Below are 23,192 nucleotides of genomic sequence, written 5' to 3'. Positions count from 1 at the left end.
CTTAATTCTTTACTTTTCATTCTCTTTATTTATTTTTTGATGAGTGAACTTCTTGCCAAATTTTTCTTTCAAAAATTAGAAATGTTCCTAAATGAATGAATATGAATAATTTTAACTTTAAGCAGTCAAATTAAAACACCCAACAAAGATACACCTCATCTTAATAATGACCAGATGACACAAAAGTTTACAACTTCTGTTTCTACCCACCTTTGATATCCCTTTGGTAGAATAATATAAACCCGATCTTCTTAGAAAAAAGTAAATCTTCTTCCAGGACTTTTTCCCCTGTTCTTTTGTATGTAAGAAACCATGTATTTCAGGATATGTGCTAGAACTCAGAAAATTCTGGAAGAAAACATTAAAGAAACTTATTCCCATTTGAAGGTCAAGCTGAACTTTTTTATAGCAAACAATATGAGCTTTTGAATATATTTCAAATACTGAGCAAGATGTTGACTGTCCTCATGAAGCAGACGCAGTCTTTTATTTTAATAAGAAAAAAAATTAACCCCTCCAAAAATCTCCAAGTATATTTCCACACACACAAAAACAAACAAACAAAAAAAAAAAAAAAAACTCAGGGAAAACTTTTAAATTTAAATGTCCATTACCTAACCAAGACAATAATTAAATAGTTACAGAGCCATTAAACATACCTGTTGTCCCCACCGAATCCATCTGAAAAATCGGGTTTTGCTTCTGGAGGTAGATGGAAATATAATTTATTTAGACTCTGAAAAAGCCTTTCACAAGGCTCCACTGAAAAGGTTATTTAAAAAGCAGTATGGGATTAGATGAGAGACAAGAGGCAGTATGGTATTAGAGGGAGAGCAGTGAACTTACAGCCAAAAGAATTTGCTTCAACTTCTAGGCCTACTACTGACTTTAAAAGAATTTGTTTTTAATTTAAAAAATTAATTTAAATTTAATTAATTAAAATTTAATTTAAAAATGTAAAAAAAGGTAATCTCTCTAATCTTCAATCCCTTCATCCTTTAAATGGAGATAAAACTTATAAAACTATGGTACAATATTGTTACAAGGAATAAAATTTCTAAACAAAACATTTTATATATTATATCAATATATATTAATATTGATAATATGAATGTTATCAATATTCATAGTAAACTGTAGGAATAAAGGAGACATGCTGCCACTTCCAAACATTCTCCAACACTGCTATTGTGCTCTGAAATTAATGATAGTGGTAATACCATCAGTGTCCCTGAGAAGCCTAAGAGAGTACTAACTGTGATAATTTTCCCTGTTACCCCTAAGGTAATAAATTTCTTTTGCCATTATATCAAAAAATAGTAGATTTGAAAAGGAGTTTGGAGATGATTTGGTGCTCTGTCTTTCTCTGTCTCTGTCTCTCTCCCTCCGTCTCTCCCTCTCTTTTTCTCTCTCTTCCCCTCTTCTCTTCCCCCGCCCCCACTCCTCTGTTTTTGTCTGTCTCTCTGTGTGTGTCTCTGTCTGTCTCTGTTTCTGTCTCTCTCCTTCCCTCTCTCCTTTTCTTCCGTCTTTCTCCATCTCTCCCTCTTTTTCCCTCTCTCTCCCCTTCTTCCCCCACCATGTTTTTGTCTGTCTGTCGCTCACTGTGTCTCTATCTGTCTGTCTCTCTCCTCTTCTCTCTATGTCTGTCTCTCTTCTCTAAATTTCCTCAACATATTCCTCCAATCTCAGAGATAGGAAGGCATAGTTATTATGGGAGGGGAACTCTGACTTCATACTGCTAATTATTATTTACTTGGGTTGGGATTAGTGTGTGTATATAGGGAGAGGGAAGAGAGTGATGGTGATCAAGTTTCCAAGCCAATAGAATTTCATAGGCTTTTCTAGGAAATGACAATTTTCAAAGACAATATGAAAGAAAATCTCACATAAAGGTGAGAAGCCATTGCTATCACATCTCCCCAAAGTGCTTTCAAAGCCAAGAAAACAAGAGAGATACTAAGAAAATATGATGTCTCCCTAGAGAACAAGAAAAGAGTAAAATAAGAGATGTGACCTAGATATATAGACCACCTGTAAAAATTCCAAATCTATCAAAAAATATGTCTGATTCTTCACTAAGCATTGTGGCTTTCATTGTCACTATCTTCTGAAAGTTTCTCAGTTTGGGCAAAGAGAGCCATGGCAGTAAATAAGTTATATGTCAATCATCTCATAAGAGATTACTGAATATGAAGAAGAAATGATATTGATATATTATTCTTAGTCAAATATTCTTTTATTCTCATTAAAGTTCTCCAAATTCAACTCAAAAAATCAACATGTTGAGAAAATATTTTATAGGCTTTTTATACTCTTTTTTAATTCCTTAATTTTATTTTTAAAAAACTTTTTGGTTAGGAAACAGGATTTCACTGTATTTGGACTATTTATAAAAATCTACCTCTTAATATTTCTTTGTTGAAGAATTCTCCACTTCCTTTTTCTGATTTTTGAATTTCTAGCAGAAAAGTAAAACAACAAACTAAGATAAACCTTCAACATATATCACAAGGTAAGACTGCAATTTCTTCAAATGGTAAAAAAGTAATTGTGGTGACAATAATGATTGCCTTGGTCAAAATCATAGCCATAGTGATAAAAATATTATATCTTGATATCTTAAGCAGCTGGCAAACCAGGAGAACATGGTACCTGGTAATAGTACTAGTAGTAATATATGGAATTCACTGATTTAAAATGCCCAAAGGTATCTATTTTTAAATGTTCTGTCCCCCTGTCTCATCTTTCTCTGAAGAACTCTCTCAGTTTTTCTCCCCAACCGCTCTTCTTCATCATCTTCTTTCTCCCTATTCCTTTAACATCAGAGATATTTCCCAATGAGTTTACAACACTTAAGAATAAAGACTTCTTTTGCAAAAATAAATAAATGGATACAAACAGAAGAAACACTCATTAGCTTCTCATAATCTATTAATTATAATTTTTCTTTAGTCTTTATTTTCCAATTCTTGAGAAACTGAAATCACCTGTGAAAAATGTTTTAAACCTAGACATTTTCAAATTTTCAAGCAAAGATCTCAAACCAACAGTTTAATGAAATTGTTGCTGATGTAGTTCAATGAAAATAGACAATACCTGTAAAATAAGAGCTTGTGACAAATCTCCATTGGTTTCAGTTGCAAAAGATACCATGTGCTCTGGGAAAAAATTCTGTTTAAAAAAAGACAAATATTAGACCATCTTATACTATGGTTTAAAAAGATATGACCTAATTAGCTTTCTGAAAAAATGGCCCCCAACAACCCAGTGACACCCAGTTCAGAGGTGGATGGGACCTTGGACAGCTATTTAGCCTACATCCCAAAGTGATGGTCTCTGGTCAGAGAGAGATGTGAACAGCAGATAGCAATATAGTAGTGACTTTAAAAAAGAGAGTGAGAGAGAGAAGAAAAGAAAAGAAATATGATGGTGACAACATGTTTTGGTAGAAATTACATAACAGAAATTGTGAGGATCCATAGTTGATTCTAACCTATATGTTCTAAATAGAGCTCTAGCTTTATAACTAATTGAAATAAAATGAAAAATTCTGAAGAGTCTTCGGAGGAATCACAAAAATAAGTAGAGGTTTAAAAAGAAAGTCCATGGGAAAATAGGTCACAAGTAGTAGGACTTCTGTTGTAAAGTCATTCTGTCATGTCTAACTCTTCATAATCCCATGGACTATGGGACACCGGGCCCTTGTATCCTCCAGGATCTCTCAAAGTCTGTCCAAGTTCATGTTCATTGTTTCCATGACAATATATATCCATCTCATCTTCTGCTATTTCTTTTTCCTTTTGCCTTCAATATTTCTGAAAGACTATCAAATGCTAATTATAAAATATAAAATAACTTCAAGTACTTAGAAAATGTTGGCTACTTCCATTTAAGAGAAATTTAGGTTCTCTTTCTTGAACAAAAAGAGGTCTTGAGTAGTAAAAGTTTAAGAAGCCCTCCCTGCTTTAAGCAACCCACTTAGCCTATCACTTTAAAAGGGAGTATCTATTTGCATTGATAGAGGACTATCCCTCATTGGGATGAAATCACAAATCCATTTCTAATCCTTGTTGGTAGTCCCATGTTTATCTCTGCATACAATGGAAACTCTTGAGTTGAGCTGAACTGAATTTGATCCCTCCACTTATTATAATACAAAATCCTTCCTACATTCAAGTCAATTAATTCCTACTGGTAGGGACTGTGTTGTTATTGCCGTTGTTGTCTTTACATCTATAGCATTTACCATAGCACCTTACATGCAGCAGACACTTAATAAATGTTTGATGAACTAAATTGGCTATTCAGGATGTTTTTGCATGAGTCAGGGAGAGGGTGAATACTAACAATCCCAAAGAGAGACTAAGTAGAAGACTCACCATCAAGAAAATTGAAAAATTCTCTTCTAAGATAATAAATAGCCTAAATGTCAACACTTTGGCATGCCTATATAGAAACATAACTAAGTATTCTTGACCTTTCTCTTCTAATTATATAAAACCAAATATACTAGCTAGTTAAGGGATAAAGGACTTCATATCTAAAGCATGCCTTTTGCATTAAGATTATCACTGTGGCACATCTCTTTAGATGTGAGTTTTAATTTCTTGTTTTTAATAAAGATGCACACCAAGAAAACGTTTTCCACTAAAATTATGTTCCCATTTAATTTTTACTGCAACTATTATTTTCTTTATTAATAATCATCCTATTATTTTCCAAATGCCAATTCTAGCTTACTGTTACAATCCAAACTCCAAGGGAGTTGGGTCTATACCTTAATTATCTTTATATTTCCCTCATTGTCTAGCAGAGTTTTTACAGAAAATAGGCACTTAAAATGGTTGGATGAATGGCTAAAATAATATAGTAAAAGAAAAATAGAATGAAAAAAAGTTTTTTCAGGATTTTGATAATACTTAATTATGATTTTCACTATGAATATTTCCTAAATGACAAGTTTAACAATGAAAAAGTTCTAGCAGTAATATGCACAGTTCCAGAAACAAACCAATTTAAAATACATTGAATATTCCAAATTTGCCAAATAATTCATAGATTATGTGCTATCAATTTCATTTTTTTGTTAAAGCTGGTATCAATAAAATAGTAAATTTGTATTCCATTTGCTATGTATAAGGAATAGTTTTTTTTTTAAAAAAAAGGCAACCTGACTGGACCACAAAAGTTGTACACAAAAGCTTATTTCACAGGTTTTAAAAAAAAGAGAGACATGAAGAGATCAAGTGACTTTGTCCAGAGTCATAGCTAGTGTCATGGCAGAATTCAAACTCAGGTAACTTGAAATCCAGTGCCCTGCTGTACCAAGTTGTCTTTAAAAGATTGAAGCCAATTTGTAGAAGGCTTTAAATAAAAGATAGATGAGTTCCCTTCAGGCAAACAAAAGCCACCAGAATCTCAATTAGCAAATTCTCAATAATATCTGCTACATCAAATTTTATTCCTGGAACTAGGATTTCTTCTTTATAACTAATACTTTATGTATTTGTGCATAAATATTCAAGATAAAAGGAAACTAGGGGGCACAGGGCTTGAAGTCAGAAAGACTCACCTTCATGAGTTCAAATCCAGCCTCAGACACTTCATAGCTATGTGATCCTGGAGAAATTACTTAACCCTATTTGCCTCAGTTTCCTCATCTTTAAAATGACCTTGAGAAGGAAACAGCAAACCATTCCAGTATCTTTGCCAAGAAAATCACAAATGGGATCACAAAGGATTAGACATGATTGGTACAACTCAACAAAAAAAACAAAATCTGAGGCTAAGTTTTACTACTGATTCTTTTGATTATATTTTTTTCCTGTGAATTTCTGTGAGTTTACTGCTATTCTTAATACACTATAGTTACTTTTTTGCAGTATTTAGTTTAGTAGAAACAGTTTCTTTTTCTTCCATTTAAAGTCCTTTTGATTAGATTTGTACAAGTAACCAAATGTACTCTTACTAGCCTTTGTTATATTCACTGCATCCCTATGCTATAATGTATTGAGCACAACAGTTCAGAAATCCACCGTCATTTTTTGATAAGATCTTATCTAGCTTTTTACATCCCAAAACCTAACTGCAAAAGCCACAGGATGAAAATATCACCAATGCTCCCTAAAATATTCTGTTTCTTGCCTAAGACTTTATGATACTTCAAAATCTGTCTAGATACTTTTTGGTAGTATTGATTGCAACTGCATGGTATATCAGAAATGGCTAGCACAAAAAAAGGAGGAAAAAAGAAGCAGATGGCACTCATTTGGTTTGAAAGGTCTTGGGAGTTCTGTGATAATATGCTCTAGGAAATAATTCCTGTATTGTGTCAGTAAAGAGAAAAACAGATCTTAGTACTTCTCACTCAACAAGAAGGCACACACCATTATGCTTTACTCCTCTGACACTGAATGCTCATCTTACAGCACTGACAGATTCACATCCTCATCAGTAGGAGGAAGAAGAGGAGGAAGAAGAATGACTTCCTCTTAGGAGGAGTTGACTCCTCTCAAGATAAGACAAAGCTATGTATGTTTGCTCCCAGTGTTCAGTGATTCTTCTTTCTCTTCTATTCTGTGTCATATCTTCCCACCCTCTGACATCCTCCATAAGTTAGTATTGGCCCAGACAGACAGCTGGTGGCTAAGTGGATAAGGCACTGGGCCAGGAGTTTGGAAGATCTGAGTTCAAATGCAATCTCAGAAATTTATGAGCCATGTATGACTAGAAAAATCACTTAACTTTTATTTCCCTCAATTCCCTCATTTGTGAAATTGAATAATAATTACACTTACCTTTCAAGGTTCATAGGGGGATCAAATGAGCTAAAAATTTTGATGTGCTTAGCACAGTATTTGAATTAGTAAGCACCTAATAAATGCTTGCTGCACTTCCTTCAGATTCTTTTTATTTATTGTTTTCATATTGCAGCTATCCTTTTAATTACTGAAGGTATATTTCATTCTTCCTATTAAAGAAATGTTCTTCAAGACTAATTTACCTTTTTTTTTTCAATGAGAGAATTCATACTGGGTTTTGAGCATAGATAAGAATTGCCTTGGCAAAGTCAAGTGTATTCCATATAGGTCATTACAAAATTCATCCTGGACTCCAGTATCTCTAACGTGATATCTTTAGTTATTTCTGTTCTTCCTTTTTTTCCCCATTCTTATTACGATGATGAGTTCTATTTTTGCCAAAATGAGTTTGTGTAAGCAGAATATTCAAATGGAAATGATCAGCAAATAATTTTAAAATGCAGAATATCACTGCAACCCCTTCCCATTTATCAGAGAAGATACTGAGGCTCCAAACTTAAGGGTTTTGCCCAAAGCCACTCAGCTAATCAGTGGCAAAGCTGAAGCAAAACCAGAAGTTTTATGACTCTTTGCCCCATGTGCTTTCCATTATACTAACAGTCAAATACTTTACCCTTAGAGCATACTAAAATCACTAATTTGCTTCCAAAAGGGTAAGGATTCTATAATTTAGAAATAGTACAATTAATTTTGGGGATGTATTTATTAACATGTTCTCCTTCTAAAAGGACATCAAAAGATAATTAAAATGAAGCACTTATTTTCCATTGAGCTATTTTGTACCACTTGTAAATGTTACTTACCACTGGGTTTTTAAAGAATTCATATTTGGCATAATTTTTTCTAAAGTATAGCTTATTTTCTTCCTCCATTCCCCAGTTTGACTGAACTTCAATCACCAATTCATGGTCTTCTATTGTTCTCTCTGTAAAGATCAAGAATAAATATATATATAGCCTTCATTGTAGTCTAGCTTCCTTATAATTATAGCAATATTAAGATTTCAATTCAGTTCTAAAATGGCCAGAATAATCTTCACAGCAGAGTAAAATATAACTGAGACTGGAAGGGAAGGAGAGAGAGATAAAAATTGGCATACCTTTTCTGTCAGCTATGCCTTAACTTTATCTTTATGTCAGCTAAAAAATAAATCTGATCACAAATATAAATGTATAGGAAACATACACATAGTTCTTTTTGCCTATCTCTTTGTCATCCCAGAATAAAAATGTTGCATCTCATAAAGTAACTGTATTGTAGTTTAGTAATTCAAATGATGAAAAGATGATAATTTTTTTCAAAGTTTATAATAAATAGAGGGGAAATGAAGGAAGCAAGCATTTATTAAGCATCCCCTTTGAGTTATGTACTGTGCTAAATGCTTTACAAATATAAATTCATTTGAATTTCACAATAACCCTGCAAGATAGGTGCTATTGTTATCCCCATTTTACAGTTGAATAAACTGAGACAAACAAATCTTAAATGACTTGCTCAGGGTCATACAACTAGAAAGTGAACTCAGGTCTTCTTGAGTCTGGGCTTAACATTCTATCCTCGGTACCAAGTCCAAAAACATAATTTAAACTCTAAGAAAAAACTAAATTAGGTACTGTAGGGAATGTACATAATCAGCATGATGCATAATTTGTTAACAAATGATTCTTAAAACTAAGCTGTTATCGCACTCCACATTCTCTTAAGTATAAAGGCCCTCAGACTTGGTGAGAGGAGTCAATGAATTGGTTATAGAAAGGAAAATCTGAACAAAGTTGTATTTGTTGATCTGTGCTCACATTAAATGGACACTTTAAGTAAAATAAATAGATTCAATGTATATAAATATATAATAATAACTACAATAAATATATAAATATTTAATACTAAAATAAATGAAGTATGTTAGGGGGGAAAGAGAAAGAATAATAAAAAAACAAAACCAAAAAATGACAAGATGTAAAGGGAAGAAGCACTAGTAAGGTCAAGAAAAGGTTATTTCAAACAAACAGACATAAGAGGTTAAATTTCTACTTGTAAAACAAACATTGGTATTGCTGGTAGAACTAGAGGAAATGCAGGGGAGAACAGATCTTCATGCCTTAATCTATTATTGAGTCTGTTCCTAAGACATCTGAGTGCTAGGATCTGAACATTCCAAAAGTAATCCTTCACCTGGAGCACTCACTCTTTTAAGAGCTTACACATTTAAAAGGAACATCTAGAGAGAATGAGCCATGCATGCTGATAAGTTTGAACTGAAAAAATACTAATAATAGTGTTTTCCTTTAAACTTTCAATTACTATTCCATATTCATTCACTCTTCTTCTTTTTCTTACCCCAAGTACTAATGATCCCTCCTAAGGCTTACTCTAACCCTTTATTTTTCTGTCCATACTCTCCCTTGGGATATCAGTCAACTTTCATAGCTTCAACTACCAAGTTCCATGGAAAATAAATGGTTCTCACCTCTCCATCTGCAGTGGAAGTCTTTTTCCTAAGTTTTATTGTTATATGTCTAATTTTCTATTGTAGGTGTTCAGTTCCAAGTTCCATTGTTACCCCTATCTCAGCATAAATGAAACTAAATTCACTCTATTTCTCTGACAAAATGCCTCCATTTCTGGCTTGTCAATTTCTGCAAATGATATTCTGTCAATGGCAATTTCTCTCAATCATCTATCTACTCTATAAAATCATCTCTCATGGGGTCTGTTTCCTCATCCCACATATACAGACACACCTAATAAATTAATCCATCAATCTTTCCTTCCAAATATCTCCTATGTTTTTCCCTTCATTACAAAAATTTAGGGTTTAATCACTTCAAACCTAGACCACTATACTAGCTTCCTAGTTAATCACCCTGCCTTTGTTTACCTCACTCTCTGATGTTACATAACATCATCAGATTAATCTTCCTGAAAACTTCTTCCATCACTTAGAATGTATCAAGACTAAGTACTCTGGATACTGAAAAAAAACAAAATGGAAGGAAGGAAGAGAGAAAGGAAAGAAGGGAGGGAAGAGAGAAACAAAGAGAAAAAGAAAGAAAAGGAAAAAGTCCTGCCCTCAAAAAGTTTGCATTCTAATAAGAAAGACAGTAGAGAAAGAGAAAGAAAAGAAAAAAAAACTCCTACCTTCAAATAGTTTACATTCTAATAAAAAAAGACAGTATATAGATATAAGACCACACAGTATAGAGTAGATGGAATTGGAAGAGAGGGGCAACCAAGAAAGCCCCCCTGAAGAAAGGATCACTTTGAACTGGCATTTTAAAAAGCCACACATTCCAAGAGTTGGAAATTGAAAGGGAGAGTATTCCAGACAAAGGGAACAGCTGGTGCAAAGGCAGAGACAATAGTAGTACCATGTGCAAGGAAAAGTAATAGGCTGAGGAGTAGAATGTAAGGTTTGAAACAGGAAAACTCCCAGGTGGGATTTTATACTTGCTACTTAAGGCAAAATGGGAGTTACTGAAGCTTGTTGAGCAGGGGAAGTGATGTAGTCAGACTAGATTTATGGAAAATTGTTCTGGAAGCCAAGTAGAAGATAGATTGGAGGAGAGAAAATTAGAACAAGAAGACTAATCAGAAGGATATTGCAATAATCTAGCTAAGAGGTGACAAGAGCCTGAACCAGTGATAGTTATGTGCATGAAGAAAAAGGGACACATTGCAAGAAATATTCTTTTGAAGAAAAAAAGGGTAAATTTTACAATTTTTAGAGAAATCAAGGATGATACCAAGGTTATAAATCTGGGTGACTGGAAGGATGGCAGTTTCAGGAACAGAAATAGGGAAGTCTAGAAGAGGGGTGGGATTTATGGAGAAGTTAATAAGTTCCATTTTCACACATGTTGAATCTGAGATGCCTAAAAGACATCTAGTTTGAAGTATCTAACAGGCAGCCGGTAATGTGAGAATGGAACCCAGAAATGAGAGTAAAGAAAATTATAAAGATCTTGAAATCATCCATACAGAAATGAAAATTTACAGCATGGGTGCTGATGAGATTACTATGAGAGTACAAAAATAAAAGTGGTCCAAATATAGAGCCTTAGGGTATAACCACAGAGGCAAGGGCATAAATTATGATCTAGCAAAAGAGACCTAAAAAGAGGGAAGGGGAAGTCACACAGGTAGGTAAACCAAAGCCTAGTGGTCACAAAAACCCAGAAAGGAAAGAATATCCAGAAGAATGGCCAGTAGTCAGCTGCAAAAATGTCAACAAGAAGAGGAATCCATCCAAACTTCTCAGTCTTGCATCCAAGCTTCTCCCAGACCTAATAGTACTAACTTTTCTAGTCCTGTTTCCTCTCTTTATAGTTTTCTGTTCCAGCCAAGCATTCATTCAACTTTTCATAGTATTTTTTTCAGCCAGGGGCATAGGGGATACTTTTGTCCCATTCACTCCCTCATCTAGAAAGCAAAAGTTTTCCCCTTCTCTTTTTTTCCCTAATCTCACTATAGTTTCAAATCTAATGAGTGTGTTTTAGATAAGATATAGATAAAGATATAAATCCAATTTCCCCTATAAATCTATGCCTGGTCACCCCAGCCAGCAAGAAATGATCAATAATGTTCCTGATCTCCAATAGCACTTATATTGTTTAGTCATTTGGTACTTATATGCTCCTTTATAAAGCTCATTACAATGATTACACTTGAATGTCTCAAAGCCCAAGTAGGCTTTAAACTCCTTGAAAACAAAGCCAATTTCATACTAACATAAAACCTGATTGTTTAAAACATGTTCACAGATTTATTGACTCAAAAAGGAAAAACTCTACAAACTATTAGCAGGAAAACTGGCAAGGATGTGAGAATATAGAAACAGAAAAAGGAAGAAATTTGGATTCCAACTGCAACTAGGCAAGATGCCAAATTATGTAAACTATAACCTTATGTAAATTTTACTTAATTCATTGTATTTCAAATTCAACCAAAGAAGAAAAACAAGTGGGGGGGGGGGGGTAATGAGCTACATTTAGTAGGTGTCACAATGTATTTCAAAAGGAGAATTACAGTGTGCAGAAACCTTAAGGGAACACCAGAGAAACTTACATTAATGAATATTGGTTATTGTGTACATAAAAAAAGGTATGTGTAATGGTCCAGAAAGCAGAAATCAGTAGGGGAAGAAGAGGAGATATTGTAGGTTTCAAAGTGATTATTGCCTGAAATGTTCAAGTAATATTATTGATAATATGAACAATTTTCGGTAATTCTAAAGTAAAAAATTACTAGCAAGCAGTCTATTATGAACCAGAAAGTGATATGTGAAAGTAAGAAAGGAAAATGCAACAAAGACTGACAGATTAGTAGACATCTAACACTTTATTGTATCAGAGATGAAAGTTATATAACTAGATTTTAGGTTCTATCAAGAGAATTAGTAAAGTATATGGCAATCGTAAATAAAAAAGGAACTCAGGTCAAATGGCAATGATTTGAAATTTATCCAGCCTAATTCATGAACCCTTCAGAGTTCACAATCATACAAAAGGAAGCTTTACATGGATTTTTATGGAAGGTCAGAATTAATCTCTTTCTTGCCAGGTGTGGTAAAGGTAGGTGTAAATTTATAAGGATCATTTTGGATCTGAAAGAAGACAAATAAACTTATTTTTACAGTTTTATAAGCATGAAAGATTATACTCATCAATGCTATGGAGAAACAACTATTTAGCTGTTCACAAAGAATGACTGACTTTAATGTGTTATAAAATCACTCATTATTTTATAGTTGTAATTCATATGCTATATTCAAGTTAATTTTAAAACGAGAATTTATCACATTTTTTTAAAAGTTTGTTAAAAAATAATAATAATAATAATAATAATAGGGGCAGATAGGTGGTGCAGTGGATAGAGCACCAGCCCTGAAGTCAGGAGGAGCCAGTTCAAATCTGATCTCAGACACTTAACACTTTCTAGCTGTGTGACCCTGGGCAAGTCACTTAACCCCAATTGCCTCAGCAATAATGATAATAATAATAAAAATCTGACTGTTGTGAAGTTTTTCTGACAATCTCAGCAAAATGTTAAGCAGCTTTCATGATTCAAATCAACTTATATAGTAAAAAATGAAGGTATTAAGTAACTGAATGGTTCCACAATAAAGCTATATATTTCAATCATAAAGTAAATATGGAGGCTACAAAACTAAGTGTTCAAATGTAGTGTGAACCTCAAGGAAAATAACAAACCCATAGAGAAAGAAGATGGAGTTTTGTAGTCTGTTCAGTTAAAACTGTGACATGGTGACACACTTCACATTTACCTCTGAACCTGAAAGGCTCAAGAAAATACAATATGTGGGCAGAGAAAATTTATCAAAGTTATTCATGAATTATCATGGAAAGAATAGAAAAACCAAACAAGAACCTTTAAATAAAAGAAGTAATAATTTATAAGAGAAAATACAGAAAGGTTTCCCTTTTCATCAGGTATCCCAAATGTCTAGAATTTTGTTCTAACAATTTTTCATTCCCTAAAACCTTTATAGAAATTAGATGCTTATTAATATTTATATATCTTATACAAACAAATTATACAATTTATAAATAAAATTTAGACATTTATCTCAGAGAACTTAAATTACCCAGAAAAAGAAAAAAAGTGAATCCATATTTCCAGATTGGCAATCAGTGGATAGAAAAACCTTTGCACAAGAAAGCTACATGCCACCTATAATATGTAATGTGTAGTAAGATATATCTTATTATAATATTAAAATATGATATATGATATATATGACATAATAAGATATAATTCTAGTTATCAGTTCCTGGGATCCAAACAAGACACTAAGGCTCATATTTCACAAGTGATGTCAATATCACAATATCAGATTCCGTCTAGGACACTTTCTAGCTGCATGACCTTGGGCAATTGACTTAAAATCACTTTTATTTCCTCATATTTAATATGAATATGTTGGACTCCACCAAGGACCCTTACAGCTCTAAATCTATGATATATAATTACTCCAAAAGGCCCCAAATTCCATTTTAAGCAAGTAGAATTAATATTTAGGTACTAAATTAAAACCAAGGGGAGTTTATAGATAAAATAAAAGCTACTACACAAAAATCTCAAGAAATATATACTTGAACCCACAAAAACTGGTGCTAGATTTGGAGTCAGAAGCTCTAAAGTGGATCCTAATTCTACTACTTACTAAGTACATGACCTCAGACAGGGTACTTCAAGAGCGTTAGTTTTCCTCATCTGAAAATTTCCTTTTCCAACTCTAACTCTTATGATCTCACAGAGGGGCTCCTAAAACAAAGCACACTGGGGATTATGACTATTCACAATTGCAAAGTGTTTTGAATTTTACAGAACATTTTTCTTCATAATGCCCTATGTCACAGACAACTAATATAAATTCTCATCTTGCCATTTTTCAGATGAGGAAAAACTTAAACTCAAAAGGCTATTTACTTTTTCTGCAGTTTTATATGGAAGCTTTACAGAAAGTATAAAGCTAGTGTTTCAACCAGATCTTCTAACTTTTCATCTTCCCACACTGAAAAAGGTGGCTGAAAGGGAGGAGCCAATGTACATGAATTATCATACTGGGCAATTTAATCTGGAAGCAAAAGCTTCCCAGGGTATCATTCTATCACAGCCCTGACCATTAACTTCTCCCTGGGGGGTGGGGTGGGGAATATATATATATATATATATATTCCTGACTCACCAAAGCAAATTTCAATTTCATCCCGCATACTGAAAATAAAGCAGGCTGTTACATTATATCTCTTAAAAACATTTCAGTAAAACATGGTTTGGAGGCTCAGGAGTAAGCATTAGTTATCTAGAGATTTTCACTTTCTAGAATAGCTTATCAATAATACCAGATAAAGTACTGCTGAAGGTGAAAGTGAAAAAAAGATGAGATGACTAGTCTAAGCTTATTTGAAATCTTGTGACACATCTTTAAATTCTATCACTTACTAGATCTTAGGCAAATCACATAATCTCTCAAAGCCTCAGTGTCCTCATTTGTAAAATAGACCATAAGATCCCTAACTCTCCAGATTGTTGTAAGGCTCAAATCAGATCATGTTTGTAAAATGCTCTACAAGCCTAAAAATATTATATCAATTTCCATTATGTGCCATTCTTGGTAATCAGTATTAATACTATAGATGATCAGGCAGCTTGTCTAAAAACAAGCAAGCCTGCCTTCAGTAAATTTTGTTATATTTCAAGGGAATCTGTGTTCATGAAATATATATGGTACAGGAATGAGCAGACTGGCTCCCAGTGATATAAGGAGGAATAGTAACCATGGATTATATTGAACATTTAACAGGCTAATTAAGTATTTCAAGTTACATTCACCATTTATGTATATGTATGAGTGTATGTGTATACACATTAATTGTAGTCATTTATACTTTATTATAAATTAAATTATTACTAGCATTATTATTATTTACAACTGACAACAAATCAAAAGCTGGTTCTCACTAGGGGAGGAATAGATAGAACATGAAGATGGGGGGGGGAGGCTCAGAGAAAGTAAAAGCCCCTCCCCCCAAAAAAAATGTAAAGTTGAGCAAAATCTATCTGCTTCTCAATTTTACCCAGACCTAATCCTGAGGGTAATAAAAGAAAGTAATCAAGACACTGAATCCCTCTCCCTCCTTTCATTTTTTCCTTCTTAGTTCCTATGGAAACTTCAAGTAAATGTTAAACAGAAATTTTCAAACTAAAAAACAAACATGAAAAATGTTTCCTATGTATGATCACTAATTAAATATCACAATTGGGCATCTATTTACTTCAATACTAAAATATAGCAAAATCCATAATTACAATATAAATAAGAGGAAGTGAGAGAAATGTGAAAAATTCATATAAATTGATGCAGAAATAAATAAGTAGAACCAAAAGAATAAGTTACAAGTTTGAATAAAATATAACTGGTGAAAAGATCACAAAAAAGGAGTTGAACTTCAAGTACTGGAAAACAATGAAGGATCTTCATATGAGATATTGAAACATACCTCTTCCTTCATAGTACATAGGTAGAAAATTATTAGAAAACAATTTTGTAAGCATAGTCAGAAAAGTGTTATATTTTCTGTTAATTTTTTTTTTGCCACAAGATATGGTTCAGTTAAGAAAGAGCTATGATATAAGATGAAAATGATGTAAAGATAAAAAAGAATCCATAAAACATTGTTTTAGATCATTAAAATTCAAAATAAATATCTTCATTAATCACTGAAAAAGTGAACACAGGAATATTCCATTTACATATATCAACATTATTTTGCAATTTCTTATTTTTTAAAAATTCTCTTATCTTAGGTTTAAATAAAATATAGAAATTTAATATTTGATACAGATGTATTCTGATAATTTCATAGATACAAATGCTAAGCATTTACAAAAAAAAAATAAAATGCCTGTAAATGTTTTTTTTCAATATATACTGAAAATAAAACTATATTTGTTTTATATGGAGAGGGATATCTCTGTCTTCTTTGTCATGTATAGACATCTCTAACCAATTTAACAATAATATAAAAATTTGAAAAGTTTCTATTTTATTTCTAGAGCACTAACAAATTTACTTTGATGTTTCACAATCTACTGTAGTTTTGTGGCAACAGAAGGAAATACTATCAAATGGAAGTAACTATATGTAATTCTGTTTTTTATTTAATTTCTGAACAGTTTTTCTTTAAAAACAAAAACCTGTTCCTTCTGAAGCTGTTGATTTAGCTTCAAAGTCTCTCTCTTTTTTAAAATCTCAATCCTCCAGGAATAGAAAGTGCTCACCTGTGACCTTCTGCCTGGGTTTCTTCACTGAATGTACTGAAAGTACAGCATGAAGCTCAAATAGAAATCTGAGTCCCCACTCTTCTCCTCACTTGATAAGAGAAGAAACAAAAGTGGCTTTTTACCTCTAATTCCCCCAGAAAACAATTCTTCTTACACCTTTGTTATAGGAAACTCCAGGAGACAAATGGTCCTTGTACTCCCATATGTTAGGGGAAAACTACATAAATATTTTTTTCAGTCTCATTTTCAGATAAAAATGAACAGCCACAAACCAAACCAAACAAAAATGATAGAAGCCATGGACAAAAGAGGGCTTGATTTCTGAAGAGATTCTTAACCCAACAGTACTTTCTAACAGAGGAAATATCACCAGGAAAACTGCCACTGTCAAATTTAGCTGAATATCTGCTGCGGTCAAGAAATCTTGATGCTGGGAATGGTTATGTATATATAAAAAAGTATAGTTTATTCTTCAGCAAATTGTCTACAACATTCTCTCAACTTAGGCATTGTAACCAGTTTCACAACACCAGAGCCTTAACAGAGAATACTATATAAATCCCACCTCCTTCTTGAACATTTTTTTTCTTGATTGTTAATAGTTGACTGCTGTAGACTGGACAGACTTTCGCTGACACGTTCAATTAAATACTTAATACAAATTTATTTATATTTGACAGGATAAATATCTTGCTATCCATTTAAATACTAGATTAATATTTTCTCATTTTTTGCCTGAAATGTTCCATTATATATCTATAATATTATTTTAAATGGATAAAAGCAAAAGAGAGGAACCAGGTATACAAAACTTTATTTTTGTACATAAGTACAGTTTCATGAATAAGTAGGTTTTTAATTATTATATTTTGCTGCTGCCAATAATTATGCAGTCATAAACACAGGTAGCATAAAAAGCTACAAAAACATTTCAGGAATCACAAGATAAAATTCTATAGTATTTATACATGTGTGAACTTACCATAATATCTGTCACCTCTTAATTTCTTCTCTCTTAAAGAGGTGGTACACAGACAACTACACAAACAAAAACTAGTACAAGAAAAGCATCAAGTAATTCATTTTGGTTGTTAAGATCACTAAGCTAAGAAGTTCACAGTGTCCCTATGTTACAATGAATTCCTCCTGAAGTGACTCCTGAGCAGTCTGAATATATGTGCTTGATAACTCAGGCTAATTGCCTCTGTTTCATGCCATAGCTTCAATTAGGAAACAAAACTAAAGGGAGGCAAATATGGATCTCATTAAGTTCCAGATGACTTCTTTGAGATTGAAGTTCTCCTTCCTTGTGTACCACTAAATGAGAGCATAAATGTACATCCAGGGAGCTATAGTGACATCCAGTGGATATGAAGTAACACAGACCTGTCTGAAACATAGGTTGTTGGAGCAGGAGTTGGGTTAGACACAATAACAATTTGAACTAATAAAATGTATATATGGATGTGTATGTATATATCATGTATATGATCTAAAGTACCATATAGATCAGAACTTCATTTCGAACCTATCAGACTGGAGAATCTATCAATTAAGTAAGAAAAGATAATATATTAAGTATACCCCATGAATATAAAAAGTATATCCTACCAAGTAAGAAAACATACATGGTAAGTCCACCTCAGGCCCTGTCATAAAAGAGAATCATACCGATCAAATAAGAGTCTCATTTATAAGATATATAAATAATTGATTCAATTTTATAATTCCAAATCTGATAAATGTTCAAAGAATATTATGAGTCAGGGCTCAAGGAAAGAAATCCAATCGATCAATAGCCATATGGAAAAAAGGATGTTCCAAATTACTAATAATTAGAGAAGCAAATTATCACCCCCAACAGATTGGTAAAGTTAAAAGGAAAAAAAAAGAAAATGAAAAATATTGGAAGAACTATGGAAAAACAGGCATATTAATGCTCTGCTGGTGAAGCTGGGAATTGGTCCAGCCATTCTGGAAAGCAATTTGAAACAATGCCAGACAGCAGGATTTTTTAATATTGGTTTGTAAAAATTCTGTCTACTTTACTATCTAACTGCTGAAACAACTTCAATTATTTCCAGTTTCCTATAGGATAAAATGCAAATTTCTCAGGTTATCATGTAAGGTTCTCCATAATCTGATTCCTGACCATTTTTTAAACTTTATTCCATACCACTCTGAACTCTATATTACAGACTAATTGGAATACTAGCTATTCTTCAAACTTGAGGCTCTAATTTCTGCTTCCTCTCATTTGAACAAACTATCCCACATGCCCAGAATGTAATCCCATCCTCATCTCTGCTTTTCATAATCAGGTTTCCACTGTACTTGCAGAGCCTTTACATGCCATGACCTACTGGGGCCATCTCCACCTCTTCCTCACTGGAATCTTGGACTTAGCCACTGGAACTATCCTGGGTTCAGCCAAGCCAACTTTGGTCTTATCTTGTCCAGATCTTCATGTCTTCCATACTTCTAGCCTATTTCCATACCAAGTCAGCACACACCTAGTATTATCCCTTTCTAATTTCCCCTTTATATATCATTTTCTCCCATTAGAATATATAAGTTCCCAGGAGGCAAGGCATGTCCTTCTTTCTTGTTTGTTTCTGTCCGCAACATAATAAGAGCTTAAATGTTTTATCTACCTAAGGCTATGTTCATTTCAAAGCTATTTCCTCCATGAAGCATTCCCTAATTGTCCTTTTGTACCATTACCTTGCTATTTTAAGTCCTCTCTCTTTTAATTTTTGAGTTCATACATGTTTTTGTACATGTTTCACCTACAAGGCAAAATGGTGTCTAGTAGATATAGAGTAGACTAGATTTGAGGGGAAATGGTCCTGAATCTTGGAAATTTGTGTTTGGATACCACTTTGTTGACAGAAGTTTGGCCAAAAATTCTGCAAAACACATCACACTTAATCAGAGTTCTGATAAATCAGTCTTTAGTTAGATAGGCTATTAGCATTACAAATTTCATTTACAAATGAACATATCAAGAACACATTATGTAATTCAAAGAAATGTTGGTTGTTTACATATAATTATATCTATCTATATGTATAATTTATTTTCATTCACTAAAAAAAGTAACAGAAAAAAAAATCCCATTCAATGTTGCTTGTTATCCTGCTATTCATCTTAGAAGACATCTGCAAAACTAATAAATATCAGTTTGACATTTTGCAATATGGTAAGTGCCTAGTTAGTAAAGGCTACTTAAAAGAAAAACTGGACAGCCAGATAGTGTAGTGGACAGAGCATCAACCATGGAGTCAGGAAAACATGAGTTCAAATCTGGCCTCAGACATTTGATACTTACTTGCTGTGTGAGCCTAGACAAGTCTGACTACCTCATTTCCTCCCCCCCCCAAAAAAAAAAATTGTCTACCTTATCATTAGTTATATTTAATTACAATTAAAAAGATGTGCAATTTTATTCCCCAAAGTTTTAACATGAATCAAAAAGCAAAGTGAACATGACAACACCATCATCCTAGCTACTTTAGGAATAAGTCCCTCCATCTCTTGAGTCCAAGCATTTTCTCTAGTTGTCTCCCAAGCCTGGAACACTCTCTCTTCCAATGTGCCTCCTGACTTTCCTGGCTTCCCTTATATGCCAACTAAAATCCCATCTTTTATAGAAAGCTTTTTTCAACCTTCCTTAACTTTAGAACCTTTTCCCTTTGTTTCTGACTTATACTGTCTCTACTTGCTTTGTATGTTTTCATATTGTTTCCCCCATTAGATTATAAGCTATTTGAGAGCAGGGGCTGTCTTGTGTACTTGTTTATGACCCTAGCACTTAGCACAGTAGCTGGCACATAGTAGGTACTTAATAAATGTTTTCTGATTAACTGACTAAAATAATTTAAGTATGGTTTCAAGGCTGATATTAGGTGACATTTTAGAAAAGATTATTGGTTCATATTCTTTTTTAAGCAGTTTTCAGGGGAAAAATGTTTAAATATATTTATCTTTCCACTTGATACCTACAAGAAGAATTTAATTTCCACTTTACCTCATACTAAAATTTCAAAAGCACATGAGAAAAGTGAACCGAAAAAAATTATATACAGAGAAAACAATGTAGAATAATGGTAGAATGCCAATCTTTGAATCAAAAAGGCTGAGGGTTTAAATCTTATCTCTGACACATACTACTTATGTTACCTTAGGGAAGTCACTTAATTTCTTAATGCCCAAACAACCCTGTAAGACTATAAATTGTATGCAGGTTTTGATCTGTATTAGTAAGGAGAGTTTTCTCATCAGAGAGTGAGTGAATGTGTGAATGTATGTATATGCTATAGATATAGATATAAATATTGTCTCCCTCATCCACCCACCCACCCTGGACAATCTTCCTACCTGTACTCTAGATCTCATCTCTTCCATTAGACTAACTACATAATCATCCCCTCTCTTTCTCTCCAATCATCAATCTTTCCCCATCCACTGATTTATTCCCCCCAATTAAATATATATCCAGGTCTCCTTCCTCCTTAAAAACCCTCATTTGACCCTACCATCCTACCAAACTATCATTCTATATTCCCATACATCATTCTACATGCCTCTCCTCCCTTTCACAAACTCTTAGGAAAAAAAAAAAATTGTCAACACTCACTGCCTCAACTTCTCAATCACTACTCAATCCCTTGAAATCTGGCTTCCAGTTTCTATTACTCAACTGCAGCTGCCCTCTCCAAAGCTATCAATGACCCCTATATTACCAAATTGCTTTTTTCTCAGTCTTCAGTCTTCTTGACTTCTCTGCAGCATTTGAAACTACTAACAACCTCCTCTTGATGGATTCTCTCTCCTCTATCAAATTTTCATTTCACCATTTTCTCTCAGTTCTTCTTCTACCTATTTGAGCACTTGTTTTTAGTATCTTGCTGGACCATAATCAACATGCCTATCAGTACACCATAAGACCTATCTTTGGCCATCTCTTCTCTTCATACTCTCTTATTAAATTCGGTAATTCCCATGAGTTCAATTTTCATCTCTATGCAGAAAATCCAAGATTAATATATCCAGCCCTACCCTCCTGCCTTCTGAGCCCTGTTTGTGGGCCATTTCAAATTAGGTGTTCTTGAGGCATCTCAAACACAATATATCTAAAACATGACTTTTTGTTTTAAAAATCTATACCTCTGCTGAACATCTGTATTACAGATAAGTTTATAATTATCTTTATAATCACTCAGATCTGAAACCTTGGTGTCATCCCTGACTTTTTAACTCTATCTCATCCCATATAAGCAATCTATTGCCAAACTTTGTCAATTGTTTTACAATATTCCTTGACCCCTCTTTTCTAGAGAAGCAGCTGGTAGCAAAAGGAATAGAGTACAGGACCAGAAGTCATAAAGACATGAGTTGAAATCTGGCCTCAGATATTTACTAGCTGTGTGACACTGTGCAAAACATTCAACCTCCATTTTTCTCAGTTTTTTCTTCTGTAAAATTGGGATAATAATAGCACCTATCTCATAAGGTACATTATTTTTAAAAATTTATATTTTATTTGTAAAACAAAATGTGCTTATTTAGCACTATGCCTAACACATAAGTCATTAACATAAATAGATTTTCTCTTCCCTTTCCCCTGCCACCAACCTAGTTCAGGCCCTCTTTCCTTCTTCCTTAGACTACAATAGCCTCCCAATTAGTCTCCTTGCCTCAACTTTCTCCTGATGTATGTTCTATATATCTTTCAAAGTGAAAATACTAAAGCATAATCTGACCATGTCATTCCCAACTCAATAAAGTACAATAGCTACTTTAAAAATGATTTTTTAATTAATTTTTAAAATTAATTCTCTAGTCTTAAATCCATGTTTAGAATTCATAGCCTGGCCTCAACCTAACTTTCTAATATTAGTATACATTATTCCCCCATAATCAACATTAGAAATTCTACAAAACTGTCCTATTCCTTACATGTGACACTCCTCCTTGCTCCATGACTTTGTTTAGTCTGTTCTCTCTATTCCTAGAATGTACTTTCTCCTCAAGTTAACATCTTCAAATTCCCTAGTTTCCTCTGAAGCTCAGCTTAAGTACCACTATCTAAACTAGTTCTTTCTTGATTTCACTTGCCAATGGTACTCATGCATGCACACATACCTACACACATACTTCTGATATTTTCACATCTTCCTCAATAGAATGTAAATAGTTTCACCTCCATCTACCACCACTGACTCATACAATGTCTGGAACATAGTAAGTGATAATAAGTGCTTGTTGATTAATTTGCATTCTCTGTATGTAAAAGTTAAGGAAATATATGGTTTTGCTATTTACAGTGGAAACTAAAGTAGCAAATGAAGAAACTTTGTTGTCCCTCTTGACATTTTTTTTAAGTGCCTTCAAATACCATCTTGACTTTGGTAGCTATTTCATACATTCAACTAGATTGGAGGATTTCCCAATATGTACCATCAGGACAAACATAATAAATGTCCAAATTCTGGCTAATCTCATTCAGATCCCTACACATTCTTACTAAGCCACCAAACAAGACGTGAAATTTCTTTACCC

At 33.4% G+C, this 23,192-nt stretch overlaps 1 protein-coding gene across 3 annotated transcripts in view; it reads right to left on the bottom strand.

The window, feature by feature from the left end:
* The window catches only part of GRB14 (growth factor receptor bound protein 14), a 157,560-nt gene that overhangs the window by 33,129 nt on the left and 101,239 nt on the right, over positions 1 to 23,192 (bottom strand). For all 3 annotated transcript variants that reach the window (XM_031960566.1, XM_031960567.1, XM_012544761.2), the window contains 3 exons: positions 7,625 to 7,746; positions 3,097 to 3,171; positions 211 to 348 (listed from right to left, as the gene is read on the bottom strand). In XM_031960566.1, the coding sequence (XP_031816426.1) occupies positions 211 to 348; positions 3,097 to 3,171; positions 7,625 to 7,746 (335 nt within the window). The remainder of the gene's footprint in view (positions 1 to 210; positions 349 to 3,096; positions 3,172 to 7,624; positions 7,747 to 23,192) is intronic.

This window comes from Sarcophilus harrisii, chromosome 3 (assembly GCF_902635505.1).
Source record: "Sarcophilus harrisii chromosome 3, mSarHar1.11, whole genome shotgun sequence".
In the NCBI taxonomy this organism is placed as follows: domain Eukaryota; kingdom Metazoa; phylum Chordata; class Mammalia; order Dasyuromorphia; family Dasyuridae; genus Sarcophilus; species Sarcophilus harrisii.
Note: the sequence above shows the minus strand (reverse complement) of the source record. Positions and strands in the feature narration are given on the sequence as shown.